At 34.3% G+C, this 14,040-nt stretch overlaps 2 protein-coding genes across 3 annotated transcripts in view; both read left to right on the forward strand.

Moving 5' to 3' along the window:
- The window catches only part of LOC128090691 (lipoxygenase homology domain-containing protein 1-like), a 214,046-nt gene that overhangs the window by 47,263 nt on the left and 152,743 nt on the right, over nt 1-14,040 (forward strand). The window lies entirely within an intron of this gene.
- Nucleotides 955-7,548, forward strand: LOC128090692 (oxygen-regulated protein 1-like). The gene has a single exon (XM_052703163.1). The coding sequence runs from the start codon at nt 1,047-1,049 to the stop codon at nt 6,663-6,665; it is 5,619 nt and encodes a 1,872-aa protein (XP_052559123.1). The 5' UTR covers nt 955-1,046; the 3' UTR covers nt 6,666-7,548.

The raw sequence follows: 14,040 nt of genomic DNA on the forward strand, positions 1-14,040 counted from the left end.
TGATGTTTAAAAAAAAAAAAAGTGAATAGTTGAGAATATGATAAACTTTGTCTAATCCTTAGTTAACAGGAATAAGAGAGAAAAAATAGTCAGAGATTCTTCAACTGAGACAAAAAACAACAAAAAACCTCATATTCCATGCAGTGATTATCACATTAATGATAATGTCTGAATTAAATTTTTTGAAAATAGAGGTTGAGATTTTACTTTGGAAAACACTGGGTTTGGTCCTTGTTAGAGGAATTAGTAAAAAATTTTATTTCTGATTCATGGGAAAGTATATGAATGAGAAACTCACAACACATTTCTCCTGAAATTATAGACACCAAAAATGGAGATTACTTCTCCACAGAAGGTCAGTCTTGGGGACTGAATCTGAACCATTTAGTCACCGATGTCAATAACACTGCTCATAGTAATGACTCATATCTTGCAGATTATTTAATTAAGAGATGTATTTACACATTGACTGACACATTTTAGCACTCACTGTTAGGACTAACAGGAGATGATATGCAAGTGATTGTTAAGGAAAAAATATAGTGGAAAATATAATGAAAATATAAAGTTAGCTTAAAGCTCCAACAAATGCAGGCCTATGAAACTCTTGAAAAGTTCAAGGTAACCTCATCTCCCAGATGAGTACACAATGAGAACATGTATTATATTTTCAGGCTTTGGAGCTTGAAGTAGAAATATAGCTCTGGCATTTCAGTGTCTATTAAAAAAAAATGGAGGAGAAAAAGTAGTTAAAACCTCAATATTTTATTAAAAATTTGTTGCATTTTGCTCTCTAAGAATTTCTGGAAGTCAATAGCAAACATTTTAATGCTTTTTCTCTTTCTAATACTCTAGGAAATAAACTTTATTAAATTCCTTTGTACTAATTTTTCTCATTTCTTCTTCTCTCTTTGTTTTTTCCTTTGCTGCCTGTCTACTGTCTGACCATCTGGATCCTTATCCATCATATCTGTCTACTCTACTCTCCATCTACTGAATGAACTTGGGTTCTTTAAATGTAATTGTTGGTAGCGAGAGCTGAAGTGATGTCTAGCTCAAGATCTCAAATATTCTCCGTTTCTTCTGGTAAAGGGTCCAGCAATGATAACAATTTAAATGATAACAACTCAGATTCTTCCTATCTTCCTGACAATCATAAAAGCATAGGAGGAAATCAGATAGTTAATGGGGAAGACTCATCTGTGGCACAGTTTGAAGATGACATTGAGAAGTCTGTTCACCTTAATCAAGATGGCAGTATGACAGTGGAAATGAAAGTTCGATTCAAAATTAAGGAGGAAGAAACTATTAAATGGACAACCACTGTAAGTCGTGCTGGCTTTCCTGATGAAAAAAATGCCACCATTTACAATTCTGCGATGAGTGCAGAAGACTGCTTATCCAGTGTAAATGTATCAGAATGTATAAAACAAAAGGATGCTCCATTTTTGGACAGCTACGGTGAGGAACAAGAGTCATTAAAGCAACTGCACACAGAAGTCTCAGATAAAGAATCAGAGTCTGATTTAAAAATGGATGTTTATAATATCTGTCAGAGGAACAATTCTGCTGATCTAGATGTAAGCAATGTTCCTGAGGAAAATATCAGACCTCATTTTTATAGGCCTCCCACCCCTGGGCCAAGACGTGTTAGAAAAAAGAAAGCAGTAGTTGAAAGTGTCACCGTAGTTTCTGAGAAAGAGGTTCAGGAGAAAACAGTGGGACAGTTTTCCTACAGTGAGGAAGTACAGAATGGAGAAAATACATCTGAGTATTGTATGGTAGCACAATCAAGCACAAAAAAATCAAGTGTCAGTAATCCAAAGATTAGTGAGATGAGTGACAATGACTTATTAAAACTTTCTTCAGAGAATAAAAAAGAAGAAATGCTTTTCAATGTAAGGCACAAAAGTCATGATTTAATCAGGACCACAGATAAGGAGATATTAGATGTATCAGATGAGCCTGAACTGGTACAGAATGTATTAGAGAAATCAGTTATGGAACAAGGTACATATAGTAGTTTAGTATCAACCTGTAAAGCCAACATTAGTGATTTTATGCCATCATCAAAAATATGCAAGGCAGCCAGGCCAGTTTCAGCAGACCGTATTCATGAGTTATGTGATATAAAACAAATAAGAAGATCTCTCAGCTCTTACATTAAATATTCAGAATTTTCTCAGTCAGAAAATGAAAAAATAAAATGCAAGACTTCTGATTTATTAACTTTTTCTCAAGATTCTTTGCATTCAGCCTGTCATCATAATCAGATGGAGATGGTGGCACCTCCATGTAGTAAAGCACCTACTGAGAAAATAAATCCAACAACTGGATTCTTTTCTACTGTTAATGAAACTGAGAATCAAATCAATGTCTGGTCTGAATCTGTGATGGCATCACATCTGACTGGGGAAAGCCAATCTGCATCTTCTCTCACCAACAAGAAGAAGAAGAACAGAAAATCCTTGTCCAATTTTCTAGAGCAGAAGATATATGAAAATCAAAAAGATACAGAATTTTCAGGGATAATCAGAAGTGAGGGAATGCTTATCACAAGCAAAACAACAACTACAGATAGTTGTTCTGACATGCTTCAGAAAAATAGAAATAGATTACTTGTAAAAAACAATGAAGGATTTGCCAATTCAGACAAAAGCAAACATCCTGAAGATGAGATATATCACCCTGATTCAGTGGAACAAAATGGAATATCATCATCTAACAAGAAACTAAGAGCTAATAGACAATTGACTGAGGTAAAATTGAAGTCAGGCAAAAAAAGTAGTTCCCTTTTATCTGCAAAAAGTGAAGATGGCGTAATGTCAGTTGATTCAAGAACTGAAACTGAAAACAGCCAGGATGAATTGAGTCCTGCAAAAGAAGGCAAACATCTCACAACTAATTTCTTTGAACAGACACCTAACTCAGTAACAATATCAAATGTGTTGTCAGAAGTGCCTATGGATCATAATGTAGAAAAAGAAAAGGAGAATGTTTTAGAAAATTTAGCATCAAAGAAAGAGAAAAAACAAAAGAAGAAGAAAAATCTAAGTAAAAATAAAAATAAATTAAGTATGTCAGACAGTGCTATCACACTAGAGGCTCTGAAACAGGAGTATTTTAAAGAGGATGTTGTTGAGCATTCACTTGGAAACTATGTCCAAAGTTGGCTGAAAAACCTGTCACCAAATGCTGTCTTGCCACCCATAAACAAAAAAGATGGGAATGTAAACAATGGTGACGACTGTCATTTTTCTAAAGAAAAGATTGGTGCTTTTATAGATCAAGAAGATAGATATATTACCAATGAAGTACATATGATTGGAAAGAAACACCTGTTTGAACATAATCTATCTAAGAAAGAACTAAAGCCTCTTTTTGAATTGGGAACTGTACAAGAATCAGCCAAACAGTCAAGTGGAAAGCAAACTGACTCTTTGACTCATGATAACACAGCATTAGTAGAAGAAGCCAAGTATTTACTACAGTCAGAACTTCATCATGCTAGTAAACTACACTTGTTTCATGAAACACATGTCAATAAAAAGGTGTCAGAAGGTAATATTCAAGACATCAATCTATGTCAGAGAAAACGATCTGAAGTTGCTGTTCAAGTTGATTGTACAATTGGCAATGAGAAAATTGGAACAGATGTTCAGAATAATTGCATGTCTAGTATTTTGCTTCATGAGTTGCAGTCAACTTTGCTTGGTCTCCAGAAAGAACACAGTGGATGTATAGAAAAAACATGCAATCTTCCAGATCTTTCTCTGCCAGTTTTTGGTTCTTCCTCCAACCTCCTCCTAGCATGGCTACTAATACTGAGTCTGAGAGAGAATTTGATTGGCACCATCAAAGATGATATTCAAAAAGCTCCCTGTAGCTGTTCTGAAATCTTAACGCAACTGCAATTCTTGAAACAAGCAACAGTCTTAGAAAAAGTTGATGAACTGAAGGCTGCTTTCTCCCATTTTCAACAGATAATCCCAACAATCCCAATCTCCCAACAATCAACAGATAATAATTTATTACACGCTGGGAAGGAACAAAGAAAGCAGGATGTCACATGTTGCCATGAAAATATGCCTATATCTGAAATTCATAATGTTATACATTTGCATGAAGATGAAAAATCAGATAAGCCTTGTATTGCAAAGGACAGTTTGCATACTGAAGAAGTGTTAACATTGTCTGGGGGTTTAGAAAGCAGTCCTGATATACAGGAAGAGGTTTGTAGAGCAACAGAGGTTTCAGAATTGAGTGCTCCCAGAACAGAGCTAGATGATCAATATGCCAATACTAATTCAACTGAACATAGCCTTCCATCAGCTATAGAGCTACCTGAAGCAAATGAAGAAATGGCTTATAGCCTGCATAAAAAACATCAAGATAACACTGATGCATCATTCATTAACGAAGGGTCAGATACTTCAATAGAACCTAATTCAACAGTTCACAGTGTAACTTCTAATGATAAAAATTTTGTTTCAGATAAGGATATGTCTGAGATAGAATGTGATGAAGATATTACTCATATTACTACTGATAACAGGGAAGATGAGATAGTTGATCCAAATTTGAATGACGAAAAAGCAAATAACCAACTCAAACAAGGTGCTGATACCCATGTAGAATATAGTTACGAGGATTATTCTGTACAGGAAGGGAAGGAAGACACAGAAATTTGTGAAGAAACCTCTGAGAGGTTATCTACAAACTCTCCATTATCTTTTTGTTATGAATCCAAGCAAATTACAGAATATGATATGAGTGAAGGAGAACAGAAATTGCAAGTAGAAGAACAGGAGAGTAGAACATGTTCAGAACCTTCTCAATTAAAAAAATGTTTAAAAAGCCCTGCTACTTCAGACTGGTCAGATTACAGACCAGATACTGAAGAGAGCGATTATAACGTTAGAGCATCCAGTGATTTGACCAATGAAAGTGGGGACGAAGCAATACTTGAAAAACTTTATAATACTGGCTACGTACAAAGAACTATTGAACGACTTTATGGTAAGACAGAAGCTTCATTTAAGCCTGACTTTCAGAAAGGATATCCTTATATGTCCAAAGTACTTCAGAAAGATACTGAAGAATTCCACTCTGCAATGGTAACAAAAAACACTATTTTTTTCCAAGAACCCAGGCCTCTTTCTGCAGATAATTTTTCACATTCTTCACTGCAATCACAAGAATTTCCAGAAATCATTAACAAAGATGATACTGTATGGAAAAGAGAAAATATTTCTTCACCAACAGAACAACCTACATTTAATGGAGAAGAGACAAATTCTACTGATAACTATTCAGGAGAATTTCTGAAGAAACATTGTCACTCTTGTACACATTCTAAAGAAGATGCAGGAGTATTGATTGATAAAGGCAAATGGCTTCTCAAAGAAAATCATTTGATAAGAAGATCGCCGCCTGAGCAGACTGGAATGTATGCCAATTTGGATACAACATCAACAGACACAGTACTTGATACTAATGGTGATGATGCTCCATACTCACATTTTGGCAATCTGAATCAGTACCCAATCCTCAATGAAATCTCTTCTTCTGAGCTTGAAGACATGGCAAGACCCTCTAAAAATTTTTGCAACTACTTCAATATGCCTCACAGCAGTGATTCAGACCCTTTACAAGATGACTTATGTGCAAAAAGCAAACCTACCTTCAGTGGTAAAACCACTTCTCTTCCTGTAGGAAACAAAGAAAAGATCAAACCTTCAGCCACAGAGGTGGATACCAATTTTCCAGCTTTTGCATCTGTAGAATTTAGATTGCCTGATAACAAGGTGCATCCACTGGAGCAGCCTTTGAATGATGAACCCATACAATCTCAGCCAACTGATGATAGCAATGCTAACAGAAGTGCTCTTCAGGAAGAAGATTCTCTGGATAAGCTTCATGCTATATGTGGCCAACATTGTCCAATACTGATGGTGATGGTAACACCAGTTAATGAGGAACAAAGAGGATATGCTTACCAAAAAGCATCTGATATTGAGAACCAGCTAGGTCTATGTTTGACCAAAAATATTCAACATTTGCAATGGTCAGGCAAAAGTTTAGTAACAAATGAAAATAATTGTGTGAACCTGAAGAACAACTTAATCAATAAGATTGCCAATAGTATTTTTAATAGGTTTAATGCTAGTAACGCCCTAGATTTTATTAGTAACATTAGGATACTGTCATCTTCAACTCTGAAAAATGAGATAAATTTAGAGATGTTAGATAGCATAGGGGATGTGAAAGCAAAGCTTATGGTAATTAGCAGTTGTCAAAACAGTGTATCCAAGCACATACCCAGTAATCGTACTGTAGGCACAAATAATGAGCCATCCAATACAAAACCAATAATGTGCCAAACATTAAAGATAAACAGAAATTATATTGTTGGAGAAAAATTGTCTCCCACTTTAGAGGATCCAGTAGAAACTTGTCAATCTGAAATATTTCTGAAATGTGACACTCCTTTAAATAATATTGAACATAATGCCTCTGAAAATATAAAAAATGAAAATGCCTTTCCTACAGAAGATGAAGAAAAAAAGGAGGAAAAAGTTTGCATTTGTGCAATTGAGAATGGATGCAGCAAATGTAAGATGCGTAATAGTGATCTTGGAAGTTCTGTAACATCAGATCAGTGACAATGTCTTCCTTAAAAATGTTCAGAAATTGAACCACTAAATGTCACATCCAATGAAACTCCCAGTAAGAATACACACAAATAAATATGAATCACAATTGTGTACAATTGCTGAAATACAGGTAATTGTTTAGATTTTTTTTTGTCTGGAACATTATAGAAAATAAAAAGAAACTGTTCTATGATGATATCTTGGTTAAAAAACTTACTTCCCCTAAATGTTGTTTGTATTAGTAATATACCAACCTCTTTAGAGAAACAACTACTGCTTGTTGCAGCAAAGAGTTAACATTTTAAATGTCTTCTTAAGTTTTAAATAAGATGTCTGTATTTCGTGAAATTTGAGAAATGGTTTGATAATTATCATTCAGTATAAATGCTTAGTCCAGAACTAAATCAACTATAATGTTTACTTTGAAAGGAAACGTAGGAAATACTTTTCAAATACTGTATGTATTGCAATGAAAAGTAGGAATTAGTAGTCATATTAGTTTTATATATATGAATGTTATCTAACAGCTATTTCAATTTTTTAAGCCAAATTCAGAGTAATTAGGTGAGTAAAGAAGTGTTTCAGTCTATTTATAGGAAGATCCAGACTCCAAGTGAAATTTGCCTCTTTTATCCTATCTAGTAGAATACTAGAAAAGGATCATACCTACTCATTACATAGGATTGCACAAGAACTGTGAAAGGGAAATTGTGCATCAATGGACTTCTTGATTGCCGTTGCCATATTCCCTTCAGAGGCAGCATCACTTACTCCTAAAGCTGTTCTACATACTTTACAAGTGTTAACTGTGTGTTCTTTTTTTTACCCTCTGTATTATGTTATCTATTATGTCGTCTTCTTTTATTCTTCTTTCTATAAATATGGAGTACTATGAGAATCTTTGGAATATTTAATGTTATTGTTAATATTATTAATATTTAATATGTTTAAGAATCAATCTGTTATCAAATTATTTTAGATACTTGTTTACAGTATTTCTTAATATCCTGTGTATGTAGTATGCATTTATATGTGGTTTACAGTTTTCAGTAAGTGATATTAAATATAAAATTGGAAAAAAAATGTATATATTGTGATTTGTAAAAGTATTTAATTCTTATTTGTTTTTGCTTTAATTTGCTTAGACTTTAATCCTTAATACCGTACATTTAATAAACGTCTATACAGTTGGAGGCACACCTGAAGAAGGAAGGTGCTATTTGTTCAGTTAGAGAATGTTCATTTGGTATTCTGTATTCTTGGAGGCTGTGACTGGACCAACTGGCCGGTCTATGCTGCCACATACTGGCTATGGTCATTCGGTTATCCAGACTGAGGACCTAACCAAAGCCTGACACAAACACCTTTTGGCTCACGGCCCTTTGGCAAACAGGGCACAGGGAGGAGAAGCAGAATCAGGATCTGGAGCAAAAGGGGTTTGCAGCACAGGCAGGGAAACAAATAGCTCTTCAGTTCTTGTTAGGAGTCTAGTGGCAGGTATATTTCCTCATAAATAGCTGATACGTTTCTGTCTTTTGAAGCAGTATTATATACTTGTAATAAGCGAACGTTACAACCCTGATGCAATGTTGTGATATTGACTAACAGATTACATGCCAAGCAGCTGTGTGTTTATCTGAGGACATTGACCACGATTCTGGGTCTCCACACTTCTGGGTATATTCATCGGCATGTTTTAGGCCCTCTTCCAAATGGAGAGTCTCAGTGGTATTTTTTCATCCTTTTAGATATTAGTGCAGAAATAAAACCTGTGGATGGAAAAATAAAGTTTAAATCACTCAAATCTGACTAAATGCCATATGAGGCATAGGTTACATAGACAGTTTTATACATGACTCCATCACTTGCAGTTTTTATGCTGGATTCACTGCACTTATGTGGCATTCATAACACCTTAATTTATTCTGATGTTCCAGAGGCTTTAATCAGATGCTTATTGCAGTGTTACTGAGCAAACCGAGCACTCAGGTGAGATGTGGGCATGCCCTTCAGTTACAGTCAAGAGAGACCACAGCAAGTGGTAAAATTATTGTTATACTCGCTGAAGATATCTTCATTTCTGTACATTAATCAGAAGAGAAGGAATAAAATGGTCAGCTCAGAACAGGACAAAAGGTTCACAGAGATGTTCCATAGGGCTTATATATTCATTAATGATTCAGGGAAGGTCTAGAATATTAAGTAGCTGAGATATGCCGAGAAAATAAAATTGCTTTTATTAGGTAAGATTGGAGAAGACTGAAGAGAGACCTTCAAGATTCTGGTGTCAAGAAGTAAGTGATTAAAAGAGGGAAAAACACCATGAGGAGTAATACTTATATATAGGAGGAACTACTTATATATAGCTAAATTCTGTAAATTAACTGCAAAAGCCATAGAGAATCTTTCTGAATGAGTTAGGATGTAATATACTTGGAAGTGACAAGCATATCAAATAATGTTTTAAGAAAAGAATAGGAGAAAATTCAGCAGGCTTTTCAGTCTTTAAAGGCTTTATAGAGATTATGTCATTCTTCTGGAATAAAGCAGTTTTTGTCTTGCTGTTATTAAAAAGAGAAATATCAGATATCTCTTGTCTTTTCCTTCTACATAAGACATCTCTCAATTTTCTCTAATCATAATATTTGTCTTTCCTGGGAGCTATTCTAGTTTCAATTTTAATTGTTTATTTATTATTATCATTTTGAATGGCATTGCCAGAATTTATTGTAGTATTTAGAAGATTGTATCTCTGAACTCTTGGACACCGATCAGAAGTTTCCTCTGTTTAAAAATCTTTCTCCTGGTGCATGTTATAGTCGAGTTGATGCAACATATTAGTGATTTGCTCTCTCTCTCTCTCTCTTTATTTTTTCCTAATCGATAAATTTACTGTTCATAACATTATGTCTTAATTGTATTTCTAAAATGCATTTCCTTACATTTTATGCTGTTGTATGTTCCATTTTTTTTTGGTAAAACTCTGGATTTTCTTATCCTCTATAGAAGTTATGCTATGGAGAATATCGATGAAAATATGAAATCCAGATAATTCTCAGTACAGATTCCTGAGTAATTTACTAGTATCTCTATAAATGAGTACCTTCCATTTCAGAACAACTTTATAATCTCCCATTTAGTTAGTTAGTTACTCTGCCTTCTTGCGCTGATCCACATTTCCATTTTAAAATACTAATTTCTCTTACACTATTCAGACATTTTAGAACTATTGTAATTTTTCTTGTATACAAAGATGAATTATTTTGTCTCTTGTGGCATCCTTGATCTAAATTGAAGAGACATGGATTGAATGCGTGGATCACTTAGTGATTAAGGAATTGGCTGGATGGTTGAACTTGAGTTCTGAGTTCTTGCATTCAGTGCATGGTGTATGCAGACTTTCTCTGTTTATTCTCTTTTAATCTGTACAGTTATATAACATTTTTGTGATTTAGTTTTAATTTCTTTTGTTACATTTTGCTTTTCAGTACATTTGACTTATTTAAGTCATTCTTTTATATTTTTAAATTTGCCATTTAAAAATCAAAGCCTAGTGGTGTGTTTTTTCCCTTTTAATGTAAAATGAACCAGCTTATGATTTCTTATCTTCGGGATATTTTTTACATCTCTTTCTAAATAGTCTAATTAAAAATATATATTTTCCCCAGTAGTTGATTATTTGAGGAAAAAATGTTTTGATATACTGACTCTGTCACTTAGAAATAAATGTTTTCTACTATCTAGTAGAAATAGTAGATAGCATTTATCAGTATTAATAGTGTTTATTCTCATAAATTAGGTAGTGTCTTAATAATACACCTTTGATTTTGACTTGCATTGTCTATCCCATTCCGAATCCAAACAGATTCTGTTTCATTTCTTATTATCCATGTGTGGTCTTGTAGCTTTCCTGAAGGCTGCATACCTCACTTATCTTTTGAGAGCCATGCTCCAGTTGTGCTTGCTTCTTCACTGAGTTTCACTGTTACCTCTGAATATGCAAGTCCATGTTTTGTGCTAGTAATAATTGGATTTCTTGACTTGTGCCTTCATCAATATTACACCTTTCCTTCATTTTACTGTTCAACATCCTATATTATTCATTCCTTTTTCTACATTTATTGGATGTTCTGTTTATGTGCATTAAAACTGCCTGTAGGGAATGAACAAGTGCCATTATGTAATACTTGAAACCATGTTTGCTAGCCGTTATGGTACATTCATTTGCCACTCTCTGGCAAAAGGAGAATGTTTTCCATGAATACGTTCCGAGATATCAAACCCTTCTTCACGTCACGTGGAAGTAATCCGTTGATTTTTTTATCATCTTACTTTACCTTTGACGTCTATTTCAGGATTTCAGATAATTTGGTTTTCCTCTAGCTGATTTTTGTCTTCAGCCTGTTAGTGGTATTTATTCATTCAAGCAGTAGTTTTAGCAGATTGTTTTAACATAAAGAATATCTGGTGAGCGTACTATTTTCATAAAACTCCCCAAATTATGTAAATTACGTTCTAGCAACTAGGGTATTCTTTTATTTTTTATTATTATTATTATTATTTTTATATCTATTTTTTGACCTGGTAATATGTTTTTCTGTGTCATCTGTTTCCATTTGAACTCCAATCCCACAACCATTATTTCTTCATTCTGTAAGACCAACTTTCCAAATTTTTCTCTTAGACATCATGTAGTGGAATAATGAATACCTGCTTTTCTCCATCATTTTCTCTGCTTCATCCATTTTCCAGGCTGTATCTTTAACAGGTTTCTGCAAAGCTGTGCTATTCTTGTTATACTAGATATGCTTGCATAGAGGGACTTTGATGGTGTACACTTATCCAAGTTTGTCAATTATAAGTGAGATTAATATGCCTGTCATACCTCACAGGAAGCTCAGTAAAGTAAATAACTGCTTTGGTAATAGAAGCAGTAAGCTAAATTCAGCTGTGAACAAAGGAGATTGCTGCAACTTTTAAGAAGGATCTTTAAGAAGAGTTGTTGGAAAATGTGATTCTGTGAATTATTTCCCTTCCTCAGGCCTAGCAGTTAGCACTTATGTACTTCTGGTTTAATGTGTTCAAGCTGTGGCAATTCTTGTAAGGATGAAGTTTAATCTAATAGTAAGAGTAATTGTTTGGCAGTTCATTATTTAATAATGACAAAATAATTACTTATAACTGTTTATACAATATCTGTATACTTACAGTATTTTCCAGAGAAGTGCTACAAGGTCACGTCTTCAAAGTTGGGTGGTGGTATACACTCCAAATTTGCAGTAATAACAACATATTTAATATTCCTGCACCTAAGCAATACAACTTTCATATTCTGTCTCCATCTTTAAAATTTTAACTTTCTACTTAGACCATTTTAGGTCATAAACCTACAAGCATTTTTCAAACAAACAAGTAAATACCAGAACACAACTCTAGGACAGATTAAGTGGAAAGAAAAAAATAGCAAATTTTAAGTAAATAGGTCATAGATCAGAGTTAGTCCCCAGGGTAAAATTTTAAGGACACAGTTGACCTTCAGAACCGTTCTGTTGTCAGTGCTAGTCTTCCACTAAAAGGAAGTGTTGTAGAACATGTGTAGAGAAATGCTATTTGGAAAGAGAGAATTATAGAAAAGTAGTTTTATGCTTATGAGAGCTGACAATTAAACTTCTCTGTATGGTAAGACTGACCTGCTACAGATATTGCTACAGCAGTATTACTATGATAAAGCTGAATAATCAGTGTCTGGTATCCAGTAGTACTGGAACACCCCTGTTTGCAAAGACCGTATTACATATTTTGAATAATCGTAATTTATCTAGTGAATACAATTGTTTTCATCATAGTGCCTTGGGATATAGAAAATGTACTTGATTGCTTAAGATGTTGAAAGTTTTTTGTGTCATAAATCCCAGCAGATAGTACACTCTACAAACTCACTGATCTTCAGTGATACTACTATCATTTCAAGATAATGGGCTATTCAGGCAGAGAATCAACAGATCCAGTGTTACAGTATTATACAGTATTTCCTAAGACTTATTTGTGTAACTGATGCTAATATATGTGTCTTTGTTAGCAAATAGCTTAGATATGTGAAAAGATTTGTGGCAGTTGTAAGCTTCTTTGATACTGCAGTAAAAAATATTCACTCTGCTACTACAGGAGTGGGAGTTTTGTCCTCAAAGATGAACCAAGGACTCTGCTAATGACTTCCTGACTCTTCACTCAAAGTCTAGGGAACAGTATCAATTTTAACAGTTTCTAATTCTACACCACTGCAATTCCCAGAGAATGTGTGATTTATGTACTAGCATAATGGCCATGCAGAACAAAATGCTTATAGCAAAGGCTTGACTATAAGCAGGACTCTTAGATTCTACCATCAGACCTCATTAGAGGTTAGAATTTATAATATGTCTTTACGGAGCATTTTCTTCTGCCTTTTATTAAAAGCAGTATTAATAATTTAAACATAGCCGCTAAGTGGTATGGAGGATGTAGATTCTCAACTCATTTACTTCCCAGACCGAAATTTATTGACACACACACCTAGACTAGGTCAGCCTAATCTATTTCTTAAACAACTTTTCTTTTAGATATGGCTAAACATGAGCTAATAAAGGTACTAATTCTACCTTATTTTTTCTACAATGCCATAGAAAACTAAATGCAAATTCCTCAAATCAGGCTTTTCATTGGTCCTCAAGTAATAGCCTGCTGTAGCTTTATCCTCTGTATATATCAATGTCTGTTAAATTATTTAAGAAAGTATGCATGGCTAACTCTGAAAACTGAGTGATACTCAAAATTGGTTTCACTGAATCTTGCAACAGAATTGTAGGAATTCTTATTGCTTGGAGTTTAAGACACATAGATCTATTTCAGGCACCTCAGTCAAGAAAAAAAAAAAATCATTATGTCATGCCCTTTCTATCTTAATTCTCAGTGTTTTAGCTGGAATGGATATGATGAGAATGCTGTGATGGATGGAAGAGTAAGTAACATCAGTAAAATGTAGTGTAGGCGGCACAGGCCTTCTGTAATTAGTAAAGCTCTTCAATGCTACTGTTGTGTTTTAAAGAAGGTTCTCTTTTGAGAAACAGTTATATTAATCAGCTTGAGAGGTGCTTAAATGTTCATCATTTGAGATGGGAATCAGCTGTATTGGGGGTGAGAATGTCTTCTTAATAGTCCTTCCTAATATCCCTGTTAGTATGAAAAACTGTTGTCAGCCACCCCTCAGGGATATCATTTCTCTTAACTCCATGCTCTTGATACTCAGCTTCCACTAAACCGAAGCCTACATCCATATACTTGGTCTTGTTGAAAAGAAATTGACCTGCAGAAAGAGTATTGATATCTCAGGGTATAATGCCAACAC

The sequence above is a fragment of the Tympanuchus pallidicinctus genome, unplaced genomic scaffold, assembly GCF_026119805.1.
Source record: "Tympanuchus pallidicinctus isolate F22 unplaced genomic scaffold, pur_lepc_1.0 scaffold5, whole genome shotgun sequence".
NCBI classification, from domain to species: domain Eukaryota; kingdom Metazoa; phylum Chordata; class Aves; order Galliformes; family Phasianidae; genus Tympanuchus; species Tympanuchus pallidicinctus.